Source organism: Dermacentor albipictus, chromosome 1 (assembly GCF_038994185.2).
Source record: "Dermacentor albipictus isolate Rhodes 1998 colony chromosome 1, USDA_Dalb.pri_finalv2, whole genome shotgun sequence".
NCBI lineage: Eukaryota > Metazoa > Arthropoda > Arachnida > Ixodida > Ixodidae > Dermacentor > Dermacentor albipictus.
Genome location: NC_091821.1, coordinates 413687807 through 413714219, shown reverse-complemented (window position 1 = coordinate 413714219; position 26413 = coordinate 413687807). Strand labels below are relative to the sequence as shown.

Below are 26413 nucleotides of genomic sequence, written 5' to 3'. Positions count from 1 at the left end.
CGCATAAAGAGCCAGAATTTTCTACACACCGGAAGCAGGCAAGACTTCAGGTCTGTGAATGAAAGTATTTTAAACAGAGTAGCATTGTTATAGAAAGGCTACCATGTTGCACGAGAGACTTTCATTCATTTAGCATTTGACACAGCATTAATATCGATTATTTTAACGCTGACTGAAGAGTGCTTTCAGAGATTAAAGTGCTCCTACATTTCAATTGTCTGTGCTCACTCAACAGCATGAATGCTCTACAGATGTTTCAAGACTGAGTTACTCTTTTGTTTAAAATTAAGTTGACAGGCCAATAACTGCATGACTAGGCAATGCTAGAATATTGCATATTTAAATGACAATAAAGAATAATGCCTAGGTAATTGGTTTTGAAGAGCAAGGTACTTCAAGACTTTACATTGCTTCAGCACAAGGGCCCGACCTATATTACTTTAATTGTACACTCGAATCATGATAACAGCAATACAAATAAAGCAATGGAAGATTTTACATTTTTTTTTTTTGCGTAGATATGTGAAATGCTTCTGTGCATGAAAATGTGACACAAATTTAAGTTATTGAACTCTTGCTTACTTTCAACATGCAACACAATCCTTCATTGTACCTTAGCACCGACTACACTTGAGCAGATGCTGTCCTATTCCACAACTTTGTGTGGAGTTGATGCATACAATTCAAGGTCATGATGACACCCACCTTCCATTTTTACTCATTTTGTGGCTTGCCAAGCATTCACACAGCAACATGCCAACTTAGCTTAATAAATTCCATTTATAGCCTTTGGTATTCACCACAACCAGCGTTATAAAAACAAATAAGAAGTTTGACATTTTAGCAGGCAATAAAATGGAGGCAGCAAAGAATGAAATAAGAAGAGCATAGGCTCACTCAATGTGCTTGCCATCGTTGTGGCATTGGGCATCTTGCAGAGTTGTCTTGCATGTGTCCAGAATTCTGCGGGTTGCCACTACAGGTGTGCTTTGCACATTCAAAGAAAGGAAAGTGCAATTGTGGATCAATACTTCAAGACTTCAAGCCTCCACTTGACACCTACAGTCAAAAGTGTGACGGTTCCCAGTTAGGTATTCAAACTACCCTCAGCATAGGAATTCATCAGCATTCGTTGTAACCTAGGCTAAGAAGTTGCAGGGTATCGAGGTCACGAAAAGGAAATGTGCAGGTGAATTGATTGGAATGCGTTTAGAAGCCGCTCTTAAGTCATGAATGCAAGCTTATCCAATATCATGTAGACAAAGATATAGTAAATGCATTCTGCATGTACTAATTTGTGCAAATGCTATTTACTGAAATGGAAAAATTACAAATCTGAGAGCAGCTGATATTCGAGTTAAGATTTCAGTTGGGCAAGCTGCTTAATGGTTATAGCAAGTAACTGGCTGTCTGTTCAGATAACAAAATGACGGAAGGGACAGACACTTGAAATCGGCAGAGGTTTATAGATGAAGCAATATGTCAAAATTTGCAGGCATAGGATGGACTCGACCAACACAGCAAAATTTAAGCGTAGATTAATGGGAAAGGCAACACTTGTTGAATTTAGGAAAGTGACGGTACTACTACACGCCCATCACAAGCTGCATGTTTGTAGTGTTCCCAGTGATGCTGCTGAGGTGATTGAGAATGCAAATAAGGGGAATGCTTTTCTCTCACTCTGCCATATGTCTGACATTGTGCGCTGTCTGATCCTGCATTAATGGTCGGCAGTGTCAGTCGCTCGCAGCTGCTGCTGCCCATATAATACAGCCCCAAATTAAACAAGTTGCACGACATCAACCCTCATTTATAGTACTTGCACATTACAGAGCAGATGCTGAATAGTGCGGAATCTCCGAGTGAAAAGATGCACACAAGAAATGATGACACAGATGGAAAGTGTTGAGACACCCTGCACTCCCCCTACCCACATCCCAGCCTGCCCATTTAAAAAAAAAAAAAAAGACAGCGTTCTTTCTCTGCACACTATTTTCAGCTTGCTGCTGCATGCATAACATGCAATGCATGTGTACGTGTGGAGGTTTCGCAAGTAAATAGAGTCGCACTTCATTATTCACGATTGCACATACACAACTGGAGACATAAGCAATTCATTTGCATCATTGCCTTTATTTCAGAAAATCACAGTGAAAAGCCTAAAATTGCTAGTGAATAGAGCTTGCAGAGCTTTGTGCCTTTGCAGCAGGCACAAAGATGAGGGCACATTGCAGCAAGAGAATAGGAAAATATCCTCAACAAAGAATGCTTTTATAGATGAGCACTGTTCATCACATTTACCTACCAGTTTGCTCTGAGCTGTTGGCTTCATGACAAGTGTGCAATGCAGTGAAACTAATATCTGTCTTTAGGGTTCACAAGCTGCTGCCAATGTGTCTTCCATTACTATAGTACTCTGTAACAACTTCTCAAACGCCTTACACAATATGTTAAAATACATTCAAGAGCACTGTAGGAGCTTCAGGGACTGACAACGGGTCAAGTAGGTATTTGCCAGATAAGAAAAACTGTGTACTGCAATCCTCCATTCTAACTGGCACAGGACCACCACAAACGTCTACAGACAGCCACAAATCGTACCGAGAGTGAACATGACCAACCCAACTAGTACAGAATGAACAACACAATGTGTGCCCCACCACAGTTCTCGACTCGCACAGCACCAATGCACGTTACCAAAAGTCCTGTAACTCCCTGCAACATTCAGGACACAGCTCACGGAAAAAGAGAATGAGTGATGTCTGTGCCCCACAAATCTCCCCACAGAAATTTAAACAAGTTTGATGCCGTGAACCGCTTGCACTTCACATGGCAAAGTTCTGGGTGTAGTCGTACTCTATGGTAGGGATGACGGCTTGGACAAATTTCAGGAACACGATGAGGTACATGTGGACACCGAGTTCACCGCCGCCTTCAGTCACAGTCTGGATGATCTTCTTCATCACCTCAGCATGCCTGGTGTCACATAAAAACAAGAAAATGAAATAAAGACAAATGCTTGAGACATCAAACAATAATTATCTGGGACACTTTCACTTCTGCGACATTACGTGTGACTAGCAGAATTAAAATCAGAATCATATTTTATTACTACATATAAAGTTGTTATAAAATAGAATGTACAGGAGGAGGTCCCGGCATCTGAGATTGTACTGGCACCCACATCAGTGTCTATGAACAGCAGCGTGCTTCGCACTGTACCAAGAATGCTGTCGCTTGTAGACTGATGCCTCTGGCACTAGTGACATGAAATAATGCGAAAGTGAAAGCACCTCCAAAAGTGTTTATCCATGGCCTCCTTAATGGAACCTCCATGAACTGCACAGATAAATGTGCTCCTAACTTGCACAACGCATTGTGGACAACCTCGTGCTCCATTTTCCCCCAAAAAGTTTACAAATGGGATCTACAAGAGTCCTGTTTCCATTAACTGCGGGCACGGAGCTTGTAATTTGTGGTTGTAACCTACAGTAGTCTACAATGCAGTCAGTATATGCTGGACTATAGTTCAACAGGCTGCATGGCCAAGAGAGAACTGCTAGTCTGCATACCAGACCAGCAGCTGTAGCAAAGAGCCGGTTACTGCACCAAAATCACATTACTCACAGCACTATTTCAGATCTGGCTCTTACAACAAAAGTGTGCAGTAATTAAGGTTGGAATGACACTACTACAGACAGCAGTCATGGAAGACCACAATATTTCTAAAATCACGCTACTGGTCTGAACAGAGTTTCGGTCCTGGGGATTAACAAAAAACATGTGACACACAAGGGTAAAATCACAGGACAGTCCTTGTCTTGTATTTTGCAGTGCCTTACTAATACTGTTGTGGGTAACTATGAAGATTTGGGCCACAATGCATAGGAATAGGGCTTTCAAGAATTACCATGGCAGCAAAAGGTATGCACTGAGTGGGATAATGTTGAAGACCCTTGGGAATGATGCCTCTGTCAATGAGTGAATAAACTTTCCAACACAAGCATTGTGTGCATGCTCTGCAGGTACTTTCTGAACTTGATCATGATAGAAAGCTCAAGAAGTGGGCTTTGGCCATGTCAGATGTTATGCCCATTACGGAAGCATCGTGCCAGAGATAAACTCCATTCTAAGTCACATGGTGCAGGTGGCTGAATGCGTCCTGAGCTGGTATATGCTTTGTATTGGCAAAATGTTAGGCCAATTTATGGATAAACTAGTTGGCATGTACTCATGGCTGTTAAAGTCTTCCTTAAAGGCTGTCATTTTTTTTCTAATGCATTACACATCTTCACTTTTGTCCCCACGAATGCACAGCCATACCAGTTTTTCCACCTTACCACTTATCTTAGACATGTCAGCCTTGTGCTGTGTGACACAGGAAAATTAGGTGCATTATATCAATTTCACTAAAAATGTTGGTAGAGCAGTCCCAATGCTTAAAAAACTGTTGCCTGCAGGTCAAAATGAACAGCTACTCACAGAGGGTAGATGTAATGGCAGCATTTAAACTGTTGGGCTGGTGCTTCACTATGCAAACAACCACAGCATGCAGTGCCCAGAAAGAGACAAGGTATAAGTACATGTTCCTCGTTGGCTTGCATTTATTCTGCTCAAAATAAAAATGGTGGGGTGGGGGATCGGGGCTTGATGCTGTACAAGAAAATACATTAATTGAAATGGGACTTCAATGACAAAAGAAGAAAAAAATTACCATTTCAAACAAGCTGTCCCTTTGACACATGTTAGTGACCCCTCCTTGAAGAGACAGCAATCTTCATGAAACACTGATGCACATTTCAAGATTAGAATAAATTTTCATAATTATATACATGCAGTCTGATAATTTATAAATTGCATAGGCTAGATTTTTCTGCTTGTTTCAGACTCTGCTTGCATAGACAGCTATCTGCATCTGGCTACCCTGAGGCCAATGCTAATCAGACAGCAGGTGGAACAAGATTGTGCTATGCCAGTGTCCATGTTTTGACAGTACTGCGCATTGTTTGAGGTCCATACCTGCAAGGGTGAACAGAGGCCATTGGAGGGCCTGGCAAGTGAGGGTGGGCTTCCATGGTGACTGTCTTCTTGGCATGGTCCTGACTGATGTCCTCGTACATGGCCTCCATGCTCAGAGGCTGTCGCTTCTGCACAGTAGGCCACCACAACAGGATAATGAGCCTGTAGAGTTGCATGCTGTTCCATGCCCAGGTTTCAGTTCTTTTAACAACACAGGTGTTCCCTTCCATTACCGACTGCCGTGAGCCCAACAAAAGAAGAGAAAGGCTTTGTAGAATGAAATACTATCTTCAAATAGACAAACCTCCGCACAAAATTGTACAATTGAAATACAAGTGGACAAATCTCAAAAAGTGGACAAAAATACATGTTTTTCATACTAAAACTGATGAAAACGGTCGCACTAACACTCGCCGAAAATGACGCAGAACACAGACCCAGTGTGGCTCACTTTGCATGACCTCCAAGATGAGGCAGTGCCCGTATGCCATATACCATGGTATACTGAAAATTTTGGAGGTGGTGAGCTCGGATTTGCAACACACCCACTAACTACCCGGTAAAAGCACCATCTGCTGAGGTGCTATTTAAAGGCTGCTAATAAGAAAATTAGACGATTACCAGCCTTGCAGTTTTGCCAAAGTTGCTTTGATACTAGATATAACTGCTCATCTATAAACAAATTAGCCAAGGCAAAATTTCGCCGCAGATGATTTTTAACCCTTTTAGATGCCACTTGCCATTTGCAGAGAAAACAATTATTTTTCACAATAAGCCTTCTAAGTAAGCTTTACTAACCTCATATTTTTTACAAAGATTGCCAAAAATTGGCAACTTAAAATATATAGGAGCATGAAGCTTCCAAATCCTTAACACTGCATTTTTCTAAAAACAGTTATCACAGTTCTGTAAGTTGCATTTGCTAGAGAATCTCAAGTGGACAAATTTGATATATCAATTTACAGCTTTTGTGAAATTGTTACGCTGTTTATGAGGGTTTTGCAAAATTCCTACTCACAAATTAGTGGCATATTTTCGAGCAGTGTATAACACACAGATTTCGACCACATTAAATGCATTATTAGGTGCAGCTTTTAAAATTGTAATAATCTTTTATTGCTGAGTTAGAGTTGTAAACTTGATATTTGTTTTTAAGTATTGCAACTTGCAATATTTTGTTAAAAGATAAATAGCCTAAATAATAAAATCTGCTTGCTACGTGAACTGAATTTTGACATTTTCCTTTAAAAGCAACAAACTTCATCAAAATCGGTGCAGTGGTTGCCAAGAAAATCATTTCCCATTTCCCATGTACGTACTTAAGAAGAGCTCCCGAGCTAAAACTTTTTCCTAACTCTTTTCTTAGCACTACAAATATGCTCATTTTCGGTGATTTCACATTTTAATTTTTTATATTAAGATGTAGTAGTTGCAACGTATACCACGATACATAAAATTATGGCCTCATCACCGATATTTTTTTAGTGGACATAAAGCAGTAATTCCTCAGACAGCTTTTGAGAATTTTTAAGTTAAACTTCAAAGAAGTACCATAAGGAACTTGAATGAAAGTAATATTTTTATACGGGTATTTCAGAGTAAAAAAAAAAAAATCTGCAATATACAATATGCACCTGGCTACTAGTTCTCAAATTTTTAAAGCCAGACCATAAAAAAAAATTATTATGCAGATTTTCTGACATTAATGCTAGACATAGTGATGCCCGTGCTATGTGAGAAAGCAGTAGCTTCGCAAATTTGAAAACAAGTAAGTTTCTATTGCACAAACAGCGTTTGTTATAACTCATTGCAGCAGGCACCTGGTTAGATTTTTACTGAATACTTTAAGATTGCAAAGACATGATTGTCAGCTCAGGGACCATGCAGAAAACTTCTCATATGTACTTCATTAATTAGTGGCTAAATAAACGTACACACGCAGATTTGATTATTGCGTGCGATCGGATTTTCTGCACAAACAAGCTGGTCTAGAGCATTTTCAATGCGCTGCAGCCTCTACATGCTTTGCTCAGTTCCTGTACAGTACTGCACACTAACGAATAAGGTTACTTGTGCAGGTGGTGTTCAAAATGTAGGAGATTAAACTGCTGGTCAAGTTTCAGTTGAAGGCCGGTCTAAAATCGACTAAGTGGTCTTAACACCACACAACAGAAAACACCACACAACAGAAAGTATCAGTTATAATAATTTGTACATATGCTGTTGAAACACTGATTGACTGGTAAAAGTAATCCACGGTAGGAAAAATAAAGCTGCACTTGATATTAGTCAAACAATTAGCAAAATAGCACAAACTCATGAGCATCTACCATTGTTTGAGACATCATTAGAACAGTCTAAACATCTGATTGGAAAATTACACAACCTGCCAGAAACTTCTATGTCTTGACTGTTACTGTCATTTAAAAATTATGCTGCCGAGTTGACCAAAGCACAAGTTCTTCGTTGTTTTATTGAGGAAGTGCTAGGGGCATTGAAGGCTAGTTTCGACGATCCCTCCAGGCAAACTTTTGTTATTCGAGACTCCCCAATCTGCCAAAAATTGGCAAATCTGGCCAATAGTTATGAAAGTTCAGTCACCATTTGAGAGACCATGGCATTGCCAGTAGAATTTCAATGGGAATGTTTAATAATGTATAGAAAAACTGTCAATCAAATTGATCTATTGCTATAGATATAAGCGCCGACATATATATATTTGCAGTCGCCCCTCAAAAAAAAAAAAAGAAAAGCAAACAAAAAAATTTGGGGTTTTAAGTGCCGAAACCACCATCTGATTATGTATGAGCCATAATGTAGCGGGAGACTCCAGATTAATTTTGACCACCTGCGGCTCTTGATGTGCACCCAATGCACGGCACATAAGTGTTTCGCATTCTGTATTCATTGGAATGCAACCCCCATGGCTGGGTTTGAATCCACAACCTTGTCTTCAGCATTGCAATGCCATAGCCACTGAGTTACCATGGTGATTGGCTTAGACCATTTAATGTGAAAGAACGATAAACAAAAAAAGTCTTGCCAGTGTTTTTTAAAAGGTTACAGCAAAAAATGAATAGGAAAGCCTTTTCACATTATAGTAGAAAGTTTGCCTCATGTAAGGCTGACAGTGCCATGAACTGCTGGGACTAAAAAGCCTGGACTACGAGAACAAAAGGCTCACGGTGTTATTATAATGTCAGAGCACCTCATGTGCAAGCCCTTTAGGCACCTGCGGAAGAGCATACCTCATCATAGCCATATAGCCAGAGCCGTGGGGTGCGGTAGTAGTTGTCATAGGTGATGTTGAGGTCGTAGGTGCGAGTGCTTACGATGGCGCCATCCAAGGCGCCGGGCTCACTGTCACCTCCTGCGGCCGTCGTTTTTTCCGTTGCTTCAGTCTTCGTCACAACAGTTGCCTGGCGAGGCAGCAGGTTAGGTGGAAGGTGACATGTACTGCATGCTAAGCATCTACACAAGCGCTACATTTGCTCAAACACAAGACAACCTTCTTTTCAGGGGAAATATTTTACAAACTAGGAGTAAAGGCATGGACGTCAGTTGGTGATGATAGCTGAGAAACCTAGTTCTTATTCCCTTCAGGTGCTCATTTGTGCATATGAATATAATGCATATTACAAAAAAGCAAGAATATTTAAAATATGCCACCTGCGTCTTGCATGCTTCTGATTGGACCTGTGCTGCAGGTTTGAATAGTACATGCATAAAGTGTTTTAGTAGAATGAGTTGACAGGTAGAAAGGCTGAGTGCCTGCTCTCAGTATGTTGTCCTGAAACAGGTTCACTTCTTACATTGCTTTTCATCAGCTGTATTTTTCAAGTGGCTGGCTAGGTGGCTTTCAAAATAGTTAGATGTGAAATAAGTAACGTTTTCACAGAATCGACATGTTGCGAACATGGTAAAGTTCGTTGAAGAGTTAAATATCCTTCATTTGTTCTGCATCTATACAGTTTTGGCAATTCTGTAAATACAAGAAATGTGGTGAAACAAAAGTTAGAATGGATATTAATTATTTGGCACCCGAAGGGGTTATCTCCCAAACCCACTAATACTGGTGCAGTTTTGTTAGTTGGAAACTGTGTGTGCCGCACTTCTTGAGGCAAAAAAGGTCAAGAGACTGCAGATCTGTCAGAAAAGAATGTAAAAAAGTAAGCTTATCCACAAGGCGGTACATGCAGAAAGAAAAGGAAATGAAAAAAAAAAACTGTTTAGTTAGGAATGATTGACTGTTTCCTGAGTCAACAGAAGGATAAACAGGAATTAATTATTGCCAGAGTTTCTTTTACCCTCATGCGGTTCCTAATTAGTGCTTGACCTAGATTTGCAACAAGCTGACAGTTTAGGGGACAGTTGTTGCCACAGTGCAAATGTGCTAGGAAGCAAGCACTAAATGCATCTTTTTTATGAAAAGCAGCATAATGTAGTGTGCGCTAGATCCTACAAACCGTGTTGTCATTGGACAATGAAGCAACAGATGTTGTACACCACTTTTGTCAAGAGCTTATTACCATTAGCAGCAACATTCTGACACTAAAGTACCGAGGTTAAAAATTTAGGCAGTTCTGAGAATATGGAATCAGGGTACACACTGGGTCATCTGCATCCAGCAACCCACTCTCCACAAAGGCATCCATGTCAGCAGCCTCCTCCTCATCATCATCATCACCTTCATCATCATCATCGTCACCACAGCCTAGCCTCTGTGTCGCAGCAGGTGTGGCAGCAGGTTTCTATGCATGGAAAGACAAACAAATTACACAACTCAGCTCAGCTAAACTACCTGCAACAGATGGTTTAGGTTGCCGACACATGCACAGAGAAACTGCTCAGGCCATGCAATGGAAATTGTGGGTGCCATGTTAGCATGCTAGAACCTACAACTTATGAGCTGTGTAACATGGTGAGGCAGCCTGATTAACTCCAAGGACATGGAGTTAATTAGTAAACTCCAAGGACATGGAGATGCACAGTGTATTCTCTAACAAGGGCTGCACTTTATTTTTTCATAAATTTGAGCCCAGATTTCTGGAGTGGAGACGATATTTAAATGAAAAGTAAACAAATGTTTATGTGTTTTGAAAAACTGGCACTCTTGCTACCGTATGTCATAACCTTGAAAAAGCTTTATTTAATGTCATTTGCTAGCTTATTTACTGTCACCGGCAAGTAACTGCGCAGCTGGAGCTTGGTTCACCAAATGTGTGTGCGAAGATTGCACTGCGTGTAAGGTTGCGTGATGATGTGGTATGTTGGTTTTCACAGAAAATGTTAATTGAATGCTCCATAACAACATAAAAGAATCAGGCTAGTTGGTTCTTGAAGACTACAGGGCACGAGCAGATGAGAACAAAGTAGAAAAGAGAACTTTTACCAGTGGGCATGTCTTTTGACAAGGCTCAAAGTGCCACCAACTGTTTTCAAGCCATTGGCTTCTGCCAGTGCCATATTTTCTGAGAAATCTGCTCTTGGTGATGCTCAACAGGGTCTTATGTAAGCATTTGGCAGAAGGCATCCATGTTGCTAGAAGGTTCAGGCTTGTAGGCCATTTTTTAGCATTGTTGAATAGCGATAATGGAGGCTTCATTTCCCTTGTTGTTACAACTTTGGAAACATTTCACAAGGGCCTTTATCCACTTTAAATGCACGAAATGCCAGAAGGTGTGGGAATTATGGCATCCAATAATTTTTCTTTTTAATGCGTGTGCTGCAATACCCGGGCAGAGCAGACGCTCTTTCCCTTTTTTTTTTTCCATGTGGGGAGCGGTGCAGCTTCCCAGCAGCAATGCATCTGGCCCCTTCCCCCTTGCTTCAAAAAGCCTAGCCTCACACCATGGAACTTCTTGCAAAATTCTGTAAGTTGGCTGCCCTGCAAGGCTATTTCTTCCATCAAAAGCTGCAGTTCTTCCAGGGAGGAAGCACATGCATGAAGGCTTTCTGAGAATTATTTTGAAAATTTCCGGTCGTCACAGTTCCTCCACACCTGTTCTCCCCCCACTAGTGGAGGGAGAGGGGAATGTATTGTTGCCATTCAATATCCTTTACCCTTGCCAAGCCCTCGCACAGGAGAGGAGTGTGTGGGGAAGTGTTGAACGGGAACAAAACTTTGTTCTGCTAGTCTGTGGATGTGAATTTCTTTAGAAGACAGCCTTTCTCATGCATGCACAGCATAACTGTTGCGATTGGTCTATTGGATTGAGTGAGAGAGAAAGGCAGGGGCGCTGTGAGTGGCTGGCAAGTGCTGGAGGGAGAACACTGCCAGTTACAATGAAGGAAGGACTGCACTTGAATGCCTTGATTCTCTCCACTGTTGTTCTCCACCTCTGTTCGTCATATTGTCCAATCAAACATTTCATCTCGTCTTGGCAGCCGCCAACATGAATCCCAGTGAATCCCAACATGAATCTCTGGCTTGCAATATACCGTAAAAACCCGCGTATAATACGAGGTTTTTTTCCCTATTATTAGCATCCCAAATTTTCGCCTCATACTAATGCGAATTCGAACAAAAATTTCAGTCAGAAATTTGGGCTTCAAGTTTGGTTTCATTACTGCTGCGTGGCTATGGCTTGACTTCGTTATTACTGCGTGGCTACGGCTTGGCTTCCTTATTGCTGCGTGGCTACGACTTGGTTTCATTATTGCTGCGTGACTACAGCATCGTTTCCTTATTGTTGAGTGCGGACCTTGGCAGCACATGTGCTAATCACGCTTCGCGAAGTGCATCTTGTTGATTCCGCATTGAAGGACCAAGATGTCCACGAAAACAGTACTCGGCTGCTTTCAAGAGAAAGGTTATTTTAGCCGCACAGGACAACGGCAACAGTGCAGCCGGGAGGCAGTTTGGCGTCAACGAGGGAAGCATTCGGGAATGACGTCGACAGTAGGAAGCCCTTTTCGCGTGCAATGGAACGCGAAGAAGCTTTCGCAGCCCGAAGAGTGGAAAATTCTTGGAAATTGAACTCGCCCTGACAAAGTTCGTACGCCAACAGCGAGCCGCGCATCCAGCTGTGACCATGGAGCTTATGCAGGCAAAAGCTAAAGAGTTTGCAAGAGAAAAAGAGCTACTGAGCTCCGCCTTAAAAGCAAGCAAGCACTGGATTTATCGCTACATGTGCCGTGCTGGATTTTCCTTATGCCGCCGAACTTCGATTTCAGACAAGCTGCCAGAATCGTTCGAAGAGCTGCTTGTGGCTTTCCAGTGCCACATTATTTCGCTGCCCAAGTCCAAGAACTTCCAGCTAGGGCAAATCGGCAATGCTGACGAAACGCCGGTTTATCTGGACATGCCATCGCCCCTCACTGTGCACGAAAAGGGCTCTAAACACGTTTATGTCTGGTCCACTGGCAACAAGAAAACATGAGTTACCGTCATGTTGTCGTGCACGGCAGAGGGACGCAACCTCCTGCCCTATGTCATCTTCAAGTGCAAGACAGTGCCTAAAAGTGAGGAGCTGCCAAAAAACGTGTTTGTGGGATATCATGAGAAAGGCTGGATGAACGACAATCTTGTGCTAGACTGGATAAAGTCCGTCTGGTGTAGGCAGCCCGGCGCACTGTTGTCGTTCCCGTCCATCCTCGTGCTGGACGCATTTCATTGCCATTTGGCTGACTCAGTGAAGAGGCTGTTGCACAAATCCGGCACTGAACTTGTCATTATCCCAGGTGGGATGACATCTCAGCTGCAGCCTTTAGATGATTGCATGAACAAGTCATTCAAGGACACGGTCAAGCAGTGTTACGCAGATTGCATGCGCTCAGGCGGGCCTGCAGTGACACCAACCGGGCAGCTGAAGTGGGCTTCACCAGCCACGCTATGCAAGTGGATTGTGGACGCATGGGCCAGCATACTAGAGGACCTCGTGCGTCGCACATTCAAGAAGTGCGGCATCTCGAACACGCTCGATGGCACAGAGGATAAGTACCTCTGGGAAGATATGTCCGACAAGGAACTATCCGAAGAGAGCGCAGCTGAGGAAGACAGCGATTTAAGTGCAGAGTGCAATTTAAATAAATGTTTTCCTCGAGTTTTCCTAACTCGTATTATACGCAGCTAAAACTTTATATGCGGGTTCGCATTATACGCAGGTTTTTATGGTACTTTGATGTCAGCAAAAGTGTCGATGCGTTTGCCGCTTGCCCTTGTACCATAAAGGCTTGGCCATGCAAGGCAAGTGCTCAGGAGTTAGCCATCAAGCCTAAGCCTTTATGTGGAAAGGGTTATTGAGAGCCCTGTCCAGAAGCATAATTCCACGAACTCTTAAGCTATAAGATCTGTCTTCACCAAAGATCCCACCAATTTAAAGCCAGCACTTGTGTCCATTACACTGTTCTTCATCCTTGTCTGCTTGTGCACTGTAGCTTTCAAGGCATGAAATTTTACAGTTGATATCACTGTACAATGCACGGTAACACTGCATGATGCACAAAAACATTCAGCAGCAGGAGCTACCTGTGAAAATCAGCACATATTGCATGAACATATACACACAAGAGGGAAGCACAACAAAAAAAGCCATGGAGCAGCGGAATATACAAGTTTCATAAGGAGGCCAGTGCTTCCCTCGAACAGACTATCAAGTGTGGAATCAGCAAATGGACCAATGAGGAGCCTACCACACTTCCATGCACTGCGCCAATATCACCCGAAGATAGTGCAGCACGGGCTGCATCGCTGCGGATGATGAAATGTGTACTTAGGAAAGGCAGCTGTGCCAGACGTACAGATAAGTTTCGGATTTATTTTTTTATACTACATTTAGACACAGATTTAAAGGTGTGGGTCTCACAAAAAAATATACAATAAACGGGTCCTGCAGCACTGTGACATTTATGACACCATGCGGAAGTAAAGACAAGAATCAGTTAGCTGCTCAGAAAAATGGCTGCACTCACTCTGTAAGCAACTTTATAAGAATTGAAAGTGCTTTGCTCATATACTTGATCACACCATTTTATTAAAAATGCACCCTGCACAGCTTTGTAAGGCAAACTTGCAATGTGTTCTTGCACAACTGGCACACACACGGAAGCGACAAAGTCGCATGTCCAGCACATTGCCACTTAACTGCGGCTGCTTGTAAGCCTTCAATATGGATTCAGAAAATGCACATCCACTTACACTAGGCTCGAGAGTCATCTCTTGAACCTGTTCGGCTAGCCCTGATGAAGTACCATCTGAAATCAACCAAGCGATCAGCATAATCAGCAAAAAGAGTCAACAAGAAAACTTCGAGGTCACATGCAGCCCTTTCAACAGCAAATGTACCACAATACTGGCATGTTGAGTTACACTGCGGGACAACCGTACTGCTGCTATGCAAAGTTGCAAAAGCTTGCCAGTGGCATTCTACCTCTTAAACTTTGTACCCCTCTGATTGAAGGGGCATAGAAAATACAACTGCATGGCTCTCGGTGTGCACAACACTGCGTGGCTAATGTGCAGCCGTAATGGCAAAGTTTGCATGCAAAGTAGCAGCATGTCACAGTAGTTTACTCTTCCAGACAACTAGGTCGCTTCACTCTCGTGTGCAGAATTCATTCATGACCCACTTTCAGCTACATGTATCACAAGCTCTCAAAGAAAAATTGGCAGCTGCGCTCTTAGTTTTGTAAATACAGGTGATCAAAATAGATTTTGAAAGAGCTACAGTGCTGCATTTCATTATTTAGATTGGCATGCTTTTATGTAAATTTGGAGCTAGATGCAGGAAAGTGCAGAGTGCAAAAATGATGATACCAAAGATCCAATTTTTGGAAAAAAAGTGGTGTCGAATTGTGCCTGCCGACACCAGCTACAGTGTTGTTGATTTTTGCACATTTTTAAGGGTGAGCCTACATATAACAAACGACTGTATAACAACCATTTTAAGCAGTTATACAATAGAACCTTGGTTATAAGTCCCCCGGTTTTGCGACGACCCGGGTTTTACGACGGATTAACGCAGTCCTGGTGAAGTGCCCATAGAAGCAATGCATTAAAAACCCCGGTTATCCGAAGCAATTTTACGCCTAACTCGCGTTATACAATGACCCTTGCAAAGCGCGGGACGGAACGGCGCCCGAAAGAAAAGTGCCGCGGGTCTCTTTCCTCGCTCCGTCTCTCCACATGCAGAGTGCTTGACACCGCTCGACCAGTTCACTCCAGCGCAGCTTTCATCCCTGCCTCGTCTCATCGTTCGTTTCTCTCTCCCCGACCAGCATTCGCCCGGGACGCTCGCTGAGCTGAAATAGTGCCTTTTCTTCTCCACAATCACTTTCTCCCTCTCTTCTCAGTGGCATCGCCTCTCGTTGCGTTGGGGAAGAGTTTCTCTCACCCCCACCAGCAGTCGCTCACAACACCCGCTGTACTGGAATAGCGCCTTCTCTTCTCCACAATCACTTTCTCCCTCTCTTCTCGGCAGCATCGCCTCTCGTCGCGTTGAGGAAGCGTTTCTCTCCTTCCAGTTCCACCGCAGCAGATCGCCGACAAGGTAGCGCGGTGAGGCCTAGGTTTATCGTACGTGTTATTCGTCATAATCCTAGCGACTAGCGTTCAGCGGAGGTTTTGAGTTGTGTGGAGCAACGCGACGCACGATTTCCCGAAAGCAGACAGTTTTGTTGCTTGGCGATAAGCTGAATATTATCGAGGAAGCGGAAAAGTGGCATGGAGTCACGAAAGCCAGCATTGCCCGGGACCTTAAGGTACCTGAATCTTCGCTTAAGACGATCCTGGCAAACAAAGCGGTGATATTGCAGAATGCCAACAAGTTCTGGCTCAAGCGGAAAGTGGCAAAAGAAGCACAGCATGAGAAGTTAGAAAAAGTTCTCATCTAGTGGCTGCATCAAGCATGGAGCTCTGAGATCGACGTTGATGGCGCCATTCTAAAAGAAAAGGCGGAGCTTATGACATTGCGCCTGGGCATCGATGACTTTAAGGCATCGAATGGGTGGCTGGATCACTTTAAAAAACGAAACAGGATTGTGTACAGCTGCTCCTGCGGAGAAAGCACTTCTGTGGACGTTTCAAACAAGTGGATGGAGTTGCTGCTGGAGATGATTGCTGCATACAAGCCCTGCAACGTTTTCAATGCCGATGAGAGCGGTATTTTTCACCATATGCAGCCCGAGCAAACCCTTGCGTTTAAGGGTGACAGCTGTCATGGTGGCAAGCGTAGTAAAGAGCGTGTGACGGCACTATTCTGTGCTAATGAGGACGGTTCCGAGAGGCTGCCCATGCTCGTTGTTGGAAAGTTTGCAAAGCCACAGTGTTTTAAGAACTTGAAGACGCTGCCGTGCAACTACAACTTCAACAAAAAGGCGTGAATGACGTTTTCGCTCTTCAGCAATTTTTTGCAGCAGCTGTATAACAAAATGGGTGCTAAGGCGAGGAAAATATTGCTTTTCGTGGAAAATGCACCGTGCCACCCACCCGGTACGTGCAGCCTGAGGAACATAAAGGTTGTTTTTTTTTGCGCCAAACTGCACAAGCTGGCTGCAGCCGCTGGATGCCAGCATCATTAAGTGTGTCAAGCAAGGGTACCGGAAGCGGTTAGTGCAGCGTCGGCTGGCGGTTATGGAGCGCAACAAGTGGGAAAAAAATATCACTGTGGTCGACACCACGCATTTTATTGCCAGTTCGTGGAATGCAGTGTTGCAAAGCACAATCGCTAACTCATTCAAACACTGTGGCTTTAAGCGAGAGACTGCCTTCTCTACTGGGGATGCAACAACCTCAATGCTGCTCGAGGCCGATGCAGGCTTCGCCGACGACGATTTTGAAGGTTTAAACCTCACCACGACCTTCGCCGAATATGTGGAGGCTGACGACAATGTTGCGATCTGCGGTGAGGTGTTGCTGGATGACACCATTGAGGAGGCTTTGCCTAGTGCTGACACTGCTGCGACATCGAACGAGAACAACGACGATGCCACAGATGCTGTGCCTGTGCCTAGCACATTCGCTGAGGTCCTAGGGCACATAGACGGCATCTGGAACTTCATCTGTTCATACGCCGCCGCAGAGGACCTCCTTTTGGACGTTGCCCAACTTGAGAGAAAGCTCTTGGTTCACGGATCAAACAAGAACCAAAAGAAACTTAGACTTTTTTTAAAGTTCGTGCCGGCTGGCGGGAATCGTGGCAGTGGGCAGTGGAGTGCCATAAATGTTCATTTGAATAAAGCATGATTGGTACCTGTACTGCAGCATTAATTCTTATCGAATTTACTTTTTTGGTAATTTGTGTTTCCAAGCCCTGCAGTATGTTATGTTCAGATTTTACGACACCCGCATTTTAGGACGGTTTTTCGTGGTCCCGAGAAAGTTGTATAATCGGGGTTCTGCTGCAGTTTGTTATTAAACAGGTTTGACTTATAATGAATAAGGGGTTCTCGGGAGGTGCAGATAACAGACAGTGATTTCTTCCGGTAGCAGATCTGGTGCAAAGGAAAAGGAAGAGCATTTGAAGACAGCTGAGAATTGGTTAGAGTGATGCGTTTTGGATATTTGCATATGTAGGATGTTCAGGTGACAGAGGACAGGGGCAAGTAGAGATGTTTGGGAAAAGCTTCTCTCCAGCAGCGTACATAAAGTAAGCAAACGATGATGATAAAACAGCAGGGAGAACTTAGGATCAGTAGTATCACAAAGAACCCCACTACGGGTTTTCTTTATCACATGCTGAAATTTCACTGCATGGACACTGACATATTTAGCCATAACAAGGTACTACCTAGATACACCAACGTATTTACACAGTAGAACAGTTTATTCACCTTCAGTTAATTCGATCGCGACCGAAGGTCCTGGCCTGTGCCCGTGCCCTATGGGCCCAAACTTTTGTTATTTCGATCCTAAAATTAGCCTTTGCTGCTTAATTCGAACTTGACCTGTCAGCATGCATGTTCCTCACCCCTATAGTGACCCCAATAGCAACTCCTTTACTGGCAGGGCCTGTCTCGGCAGGGCCTGTCTTGGCAGGGCCTGTCTTGGCAGAGCCTTCCTGTCTTGGCAGAGCCTGTCTTGGCAGAGCCTAGAGGACAGTGTATGCATTGAACATGCATCATCTCCTGTCGAAAACACTTATTTCTGACTGGCCTTAAAAGGATTTTCAAGCAATAAAGGTTAAGAATGCCCAAATAGTGATTTTTGGGACCCAATCAAGTAAGAATTGAATATTGCCAGAAACAAATGGAATCAAATACTTTTCGAACAGTTTTCGAATAATGAATGGCCGTTATCACAACTGATATCAAACAGTACTCACATTCCAGTATTCTTAAAATTAACACGTTTCTGTCATTACATAGTATGTTATGAAGCATTGTTTATTAAAAGCACAACTGGAGTATTAGAAGCAAACAAGTAGTTTCTTCACATGCACAGGGCTCTTTAGAGAATGCGAATGATTTCTCTGCAGCCTGGAAAGTAGGGCTATTTAAGTGACAAAGATTGTTCTACTACACAAGTTCTCATGTTTTATGTCTATGCTATGCCTGCCGGAGTGAAAATTTACCGTAATATTGCCCCAATTTTATGTTTACTTGGGCACAATTGATGTTCTGAAATATTCGAGAAGTATTTGAAAACTATTTGCACTTACGAATGGTGACTATTCAATTTGAAGATTGAATCAAATAGGATGCTAGTCAATTCGCTATTCTAAAGTTTAGAATATTCACACACCCATAATAACGGTAGCTCACAAAGACCGATTATTTATTTACTTATTTATTTATTTATTATATACCTACATCGCCTGGTGGCATTGTAGTAGGGGGTAAAAACCTAATAAAATAAATAATAAAAATGAGCAACCAATCCTAACAGGCACAAACACTGGCAAGCAGTGTCAACCGCTCTCCGAATACCGGACATGAAAACATCTCTGCAGATACAAACAAGCAACAAAAGAAATGCGAGAACACCTACATAATAGAATCAGGACAAAAACAGTAAAAGAGACACACATCTTAACGAACAGACTAAAGTGCACCAGTGGAGCAAGGCATCAAAAATAACTTTGCAGGGAGCTCATTCTAAGCACTCAATGTATTAGGAAAGAATGATAATTTGAATATATCAAGGCGACAATTATACTCCCTAATTTTTTCTTATACGGTCATGCCTTGCTGGAACATAAAATGTTGCTTAATGTATCTATTTTAATCTAAGCCTGTTCCCTCATTATAAAAGCAGAAGAGAAACTTAAACCTTTGCAGCTTTCGACGAGAGGAGGTGTTCCCAGTCCAGTCAGTCTAATCTGCAAGCTACTTAAGGTGAAATCATAATTGCTGGTCACAAACCTTGCAGCCTGTTTCTGTACCCTTTCTAATTTATCTTTTATTATGGCTGTAAAGAGGACCCATGCAACACAAGCACATAATGTTCATAAATATAAGGCTTCCTTTAACTTTCCCAGTACATGTTTGAAATTTCTTTGAAAAATGTGCAACTTAGAAGCTTTGGAAGCAATTTTAGCAATGTGACATGCCCAATCTAATGTGAAAGTCAATGTTATGTTGATGTATTTAACATGATCAGTCACTTCTAATGGGTAATGTTTGAAGACATAGCAGCTGCTTAGCAGTTTTTTCTTAATGTTAAATCATAAGTGAAAACATTTTGCTATCTTTAGATTCATTCACCAGTCAACACACTAAGACAAAACTTTTTGGAGGTTGTACTGCAATACAGCAATGTCATTAACACATTGTCATTAATACAAGACACATCATCTGCATAAACTAACACCGTTGATTTCAGGCCAGTTGAAAGATCACCAATAAAAATAAAAAAACAGCCAGGGGGCCCAAATGTAACCGCAGGGGTACCTCAGACAGTACATCTACGGATGATGATTCCTTGCCATTTACAACCACACGCCGCTGATGGTTGGCAAGATGTCTTCCACCTATGCTAACGGAGATTCCGGGATTCCCAGAAGGGATAATGTGTAAGAAAGGTGGTGATGCAGCACGAAGTCATAAGCCTTCTTAATATAGAGAAAAATGGCATCCAGTTGTACGTCTTTATAAAAACATAAGGCAACACCATAAATGAACTCTCTTAACTGTGTTGTGCGCGAAAGCCCTGCGCGAAAGCCATGTTGGGATGGATGAAACAAAAATATCTTGATGTTTTATGAGGCATGAACAGATGAAGTGCTCAGGCATTTTACACCTCACTGAAGTTAACAATATCTGTCTGCAATTCGATACCGTTACTCGATCACCTTCTTTATGTAGGGGCGCAACATTAGCCATTTTCCATTCTTGAAGGAGCTTTCTTTGCCGCAACGATATGTGGTAGAGTATACCAAAAGAGGCAATATGATCGGTGCAGCGTTTTAAAAGGTGGTTTGAATATCGTCAGGGCCACGCGCAGAATGTGTTTTCAGATTATGCAAAAGATTTCCGACACCCACACGAGTGACGTATTGTCAGACGCTACTGATATACTAATCAGTGCAGAAAAAACAAATTGAATATACGTGTTAAAACATTCAGCTTCATGCATGTCATATTTTAAAGCCTCATCATAGTTAAATATAACAGGAATGTTGGCAGAATTCGGTGTATTCTTTTTTAATAAAATGCAATACTTCTATGGGATTTTATTTCATTTTGTCGGCCAATGAAGACAAATATTCATCCTTTGCCTGCTTTAGCCGCTTTTTAAGTTAAAGGCCTAGGCATTTTAACTTTGCAAACAAATGCACAGTTTTCTTTTGGCGATAAGCTTCATATAACCTAACCTTTGTTTTGATTGAGGCATGCAAATTTTTACTTATCCAAAGCTCATTGCTGTGGCAACTAGCTGTCAAAGTTCTTAATGGGATAAATTTATTTATTAAGAATAACAGTAACCGCGAAGTTTCAATCTCAGAGACACAGCTGCATTTTTGAAACGAACCGAGGTATGAATCTAGGTCCCTATTTATGGCATAAAAGCTGCCCCTGTCATACAGGAACACCTTTCTTGGGCGCAATATATTTAGCAAAATTTTTTTCACAGCACGGTAACTATTACTATGTAGTGATCAATGATACTGGGTGTTGAAGTAACTGATCAAATTAGGCTGTTACGATTACTAAGCACCAAATCCAGGACACTGCTGCTTGTCAAACCAAGGCACGTAGGGAAGTTAACAAACTGGTAAAGATCATAAGTGTGAATGAGTTAAAAAAAATTAAATAAAGCTCTGAGTAGCTGCATTCAATTGGGCGTATCACGCTACGCAATGTCAGGCATATTGAAATCTCCTGCAAGTAAAATGGCCCCCGAAGAAGGGGCTGAAAACATCCTAGACAAAGTCACCCATGGGATAACATTTGTATTTCCCGGTGGTCAGTAATATGAACCTACAACAAAGTTATTCCCCTGTGAAAAATGTAGAAGGCACCAAACAGATTCCGAATTTGGATCAGCACGTTAAACTGGCAAACTACATATTGTCTTTCACCAAAATGTAGATGCCACAGCCATGTGGCATCAGGGTCCTTTTGGTAGGCCATGTACCAGGACAGGAAGGCCTCCTCAGCTAATATGTGCCCATCCAGCCAAGATTTGGTTGCAAATACAATATGAGGTTATGAAATTTGGATTATACTGTCGGATTCGGTAATTTTTTTTCGTGCATGTACGCTTAACAATAGATAACTGTTGGCAGGAAACGTGCCTAGGTATTGTATTGGGTACTGGTACTGTATGTACCAGTACTGTACTGTAGGTACTGTATTGGGTATGTTACTGTGTGGCAGTGCTCTGATTGATATTGCTTGTACTCATGTACAGAACTGCTAGCTTCCTTGTATACATATAGACGGTATTTACCCAATTCAAACACGCATTTTCTTTTTTTTAAGCATAAAAATTGGATAGAAAATTGCATACATGGCATTTGTATGCTTTGCTGCAAAATGTGGCGGTGAAGCCAAATTAAATATTCAGGTGGCGAAGCCGACCTTACGAAACCGGCTGTCACCGTGCCACACACATTAGACCCTTGCCCAATTTTCTTGCTAAAAAATTGGGCGCGCTTTAGATTTCTACTTTGTTTAGGAGCTCTAATGTCGTTGCTACATTTGTTTTCTACTTTGAACACATAAAAAGCAGGTGCACATTTGATTTTGGGGTGTCTTTCATTTGGGCAAACAGTACTGCCAAACGAATCACTGGTGTGTTTTCGCATTTTTTCCATAACTTGTTTAATTCGACCCGCCAGATAATTTGGTCAATTTTGCTGACGCTGTCAAGATCAAATTAGCAGAAGTTGACAATAGCTGTGGTTCAATGCATGAGTCTTGTCTTCTTATTTTCACACCAAATTTTTTTTGTTTTTTTCCTTCAGTGAACATACTTACCCAGATGAACTTTTACTGGTGCTTTTCAAGTCCCAGTGGATAATTTTCCCTTTCAAGTTAGTGTTATTATTTTTTTTGATGAATATCTGGCTTACTACTTTTGTTGATGCTGAAAGTGCTGTATGACTGCAGGTCCTGCTCTTTGACACTATAGTTGCATCCAATGTGGAGGAGAACAAAGTTATAGAGAAGCATTCTATCGCAAGGCTACAATACTGTATGGCAATGTGATTGTGCAGGAATTAAAAGTGAGTGCATTTGACATTCAAACACAACTTAGAATGAGATTTTATCCACAACCTTATGCATGTACGGAGTTCAGACGAGTAATACATAAAAATGAAAAAAGAATAGGTAGATGTGACGATGTATTACGATCCGCTGCAGAAACTGAACGAAATAAGAAAACAGTTCACATTGTGTGGCAAGAGGCTGATGCATGACTGTGATCTCGCCAAGCTCCTTCCATCAGAGCTCCTACTTATTTATATTATTATAGACTTTACGGTGGTAGACACACTACATTGCTTTTCTTTTAATTCTATATCATACTTGAGGACAAAATTAAGCCATCCAAGTGCATGTATAACAGCTGTGTGCCTGACTGCCATCTTATAGCTCTCTAGTAAACTTGCTCTCACCAACCCTTTTTGGTTAGAGTGAAATTCCAGAATTAAATTTGGTGTACTACCCTTCTAGTGTTTTTGATGTGAAAGTGTCAAATGGCCCACTGAATGAAAAAAGCCGCCAGCGTCTGTAGCAGCGAAATGGGACCTGGAGTTGAAATGGAACATGGAGTTGTCCCCCTGGCTGCAATGCCACGTCACGAGCACACAAGCTGCATTTGTGAAGCTCGGGCCTCAACGGAGCAGAGTGAGCAAAAGGGAACACCTGCTGCTAGCATGCCAGGTGATGCGTGAGTGGAGAGAGCATTGCAGATACACCATGTCAACCTCACTCTCGGAAGTCTGTGTTATCCACGCGTTCCTTGTCCGCGCAAGCTCTCGCCTGCGCTGTAACTGTGCCTCGATAACGCCAAATCAAAACCCGCCAAGCATCTCAACGTGCTCGCTTGCCCCCAAGAAGTTCATAGCTCGAAGGACCACTCAGCGGTGTTTAATTGGACATTAATTCTTTTACATTCACAACTCACAAGTGCTTAGGTGTCTTCAGACCTTTTTGTTTGTTTGTTGTTTAGACAGAAAAGGCTGAACTCTGCATATAGCCAACATAACTGTGCTTGGCAGCAAAACAAAGGTTTCACTAAAGAATTACATCAGCGTGTCCAGAAGGCAAGGGTGCAAGGCAAGCCACCAGCCATTCCCACCTGCATAGTGGTGAGTATCAACCCAGCCACCATCCTCGTCACCCTCTTCCTCGAGCACCTTCTCGTGCTCCATGCTGTACTCCATGTCCTTGCAGCGCTTGTAGCAAGGCACTGAAATGCCACACCAAGTCACAGGTTATCGGGAGCAAGCACCGACTGCCCGAAACAGTATTCTGCTGGGCCTCAAATAAACCTGCTCCGTAGCTCATCAAGGTTGAGAAACTGCGGCAATTATGTGGCACAACGTATGAGACAACACAATGTTATAAAAATAAAGTCTGTCTACAGCTCAATACATGTGCGCCAGTCTAATATTTGCACTGCACTTCACAAAGAGAACCCCCTGAAAAGCCTTCTCAATCTGTTTGATCAAGCTTTAAGGCAAAAGCATTTGCTTACGAAGCCTATAGGCCACCCTTAAACTATGAATCAGCAGACCCTGGCAGCACACGTGCATGTCATTCTCGTACAAGGACACTATGAGAACCTTGACGAAGAGAAGAGTTGAACGGCAACAGCCAAGCTAACAATGAAAATCATTGTTTACTTTAACATGTTAATCCCTATATTTCGAGCATACTGTTTGATTATTCCACAGACTGAATAATAATCTGTAATGTACAACTGCTTCAATTGCTCACTCCCACCTTGCCCAATCTCTGGGCACCATGAAAAATAAGCATGTTTACTTAATGTGATCACCCACGGAACAGCTTACTTAAGCATAGAATCGTTCAAAATGAAGTGAACACAATGCCATTCCCTTATACAGTATTACACATAATATTATGTCACTCAATAAGCAGCCACTGTAGCATTATAAATTTTGCACCAACTCTAAGCAGAAATGAACTGCTTACACTTGTGCATTACTGCATTACCTAAAGAAATCAGAACTTTGTGTGCTGTATAGAATTTTGAAGACATCAAAATACAGACTTGTCCCTTTATTCCCTAAAGATAATGAAAATTTCTCCCAAGAAGCTTTCAACCTACTATTTTGAACAAAGCATTTTTGCATTGTTATAGCATGTATATAACAGTATATAACATGGAGTTGTCTATGTTGTTCAGTGACTTACAACTGCACAACTGTGTAATGCTTCTCCTCCATGATAAAAATAACCTTTTTCTTTTTGTACGACTAGGCATAGTTTCTGGCACGGTGTAAACAACAGCAATATAACCAAGCAACCAATTACTGTGCTCAAGCACGATAAACACAGCCTGTTATCCTCAAATCTCTCTCCATTATTACCAGACTATGCAAGTAGCTTCGCCAAGGGTCACTGCCCTCCCATAAGCTGGCTTCTACGTGCACCCCTGTGTGTTCTTTAGTGAGCAAAGTAAAGGTTGCTTTTGTAAAAGTGCAGCAAGTTCATCAGAATTCATAAGCCGCCTTCATGATGAGTACACTTAAAGGGACACTGCTGTTGCAAGCTTAGGTCACCATTGCTCTCGTGACCAGCATGCCCTCCCAGCGGCAGATTAATGTTACCCATCCTAGACCATTGAAATTATCAAGAGGGTGATGAAGTCAAATCTGTTATGACAGAAAATGGAGAAACATTCACATAAATCTTGTCAATGCCAGGCACTTCCACTAGTATCAGATAAAGAAATAAAACTTCCAAAAGATAATCAAATTATGGGGTGTAATGTCAAAAAGCAGCGCAGATGCTATGAGAGAATGTACTGGAGTGCTTTGGATCAATTTTGACTACCTGGCATTCCTTAAAATACACATTATGTGACAATCTAAGCACTTGAGAACTTTCGCATTTTTCCCCCATTGGAATGGAGCTGTAATGAATAGGAGTCAAACCTGCAACCTTGTGCTCGGCAGCACAATGCCACAGCCATTTTGCCACTATGGTGAATAGATAAAGTGATTAAATCAAGGCTTCAAAAAAGCTGTTCTCTGGCAAAGTCAAGCACTGAACGAAATAAAATAATGTGACTCTGCTAAGAGAACACTGTAAGTAGTAGTACTAGCTGGAGTGTTCTCGGACAGCCCCCAAATCTGAAACTGCCATTAGTGTATGCTTGAGGTCATTTATCTAGTTGTGGTATACTACAAGGTGCATGCCATGTGCCACTTTCCAAAATATAAAGCACTACTTTTTCATGTGCTTATCTTGTTTGACACCTGCAATAATGCTGCACTCACTCACTAACAGAACTCATTCATCAGAATTCATAACAGAATTAATTTGTTGGAGGGACACAAAAAATATGTGCACATGGAAAATTGACCTTTCAGAAAAGGTAGGTAGGTAAAATTATGAAAAAATTAACAAATCACGAGCCTACTGAATGGTTAATGCTTACCGTTCCTGGTAACAAGAAACTGCTTGTCAGGTGGCAAGTAGGATTTGGCTGGCAGGCCTTCACCAGCTGACCACTGCCACGTTGGGCAATGGTGCACAAGGTGGTCTCCAGCATGCACAAACTGCATCATACAAACATGCTTCCATCACTCAGTTGTTTCTATTTTGCTCATTTATCTTTAAGCAGCATGAAACAGGCTAGTATGCAAATCGCCACAAGATACTGTCACACACAAAGCCTAAAAGCACTTGAATTTCAATGCAAGGCAATATAATGCTGTGTCTTATATAATTACTTATCTAATTTTTCCAGTCCACACAAGGTAGTTGGCACTATAGTATATGCAATGCCCATCTTTCCAAGCAGTCATAAGTG

The 26413-nt window shown here is 42.2% G+C and overlaps 1 protein-coding gene across 1 annotated transcript in view; it reads right to left on the bottom strand.

The window, feature by feature from the left end:
* Positions 1 to 2113: 2113 nt before the first annotated feature.
* Atg3 (Autophagy-related protein 3) overlaps positions 2114 to 26413 on the bottom strand; it is a 29124-nt gene continuing 4824 nt past the window's right edge. The window contains exons 3-9 of the mRNA XM_065445739.1: positions 26039 to 26159; positions 23708 to 23818; positions 14159 to 14214; positions 9630 to 9770; positions 8268 to 8438; positions 5020 to 5147; positions 2114 to 2976 (exon numbers count right to left, since the gene is read on the bottom strand). Coding sequence (XP_065301811.1) covers positions 2826 to 2976; positions 5020 to 5147; positions 8268 to 8438; positions 9630 to 9770; positions 14159 to 14214; positions 23708 to 23818; positions 26039 to 26159 — 879 coding nt within the window. The 3' untranslated portion in view covers positions 2114 to 2825. The remainder of the gene's footprint in view (positions 2977 to 5019; positions 5148 to 8267; positions 8439 to 9629; positions 9771 to 14158; positions 14215 to 23707; positions 23819 to 26038; positions 26160 to 26413) is intronic.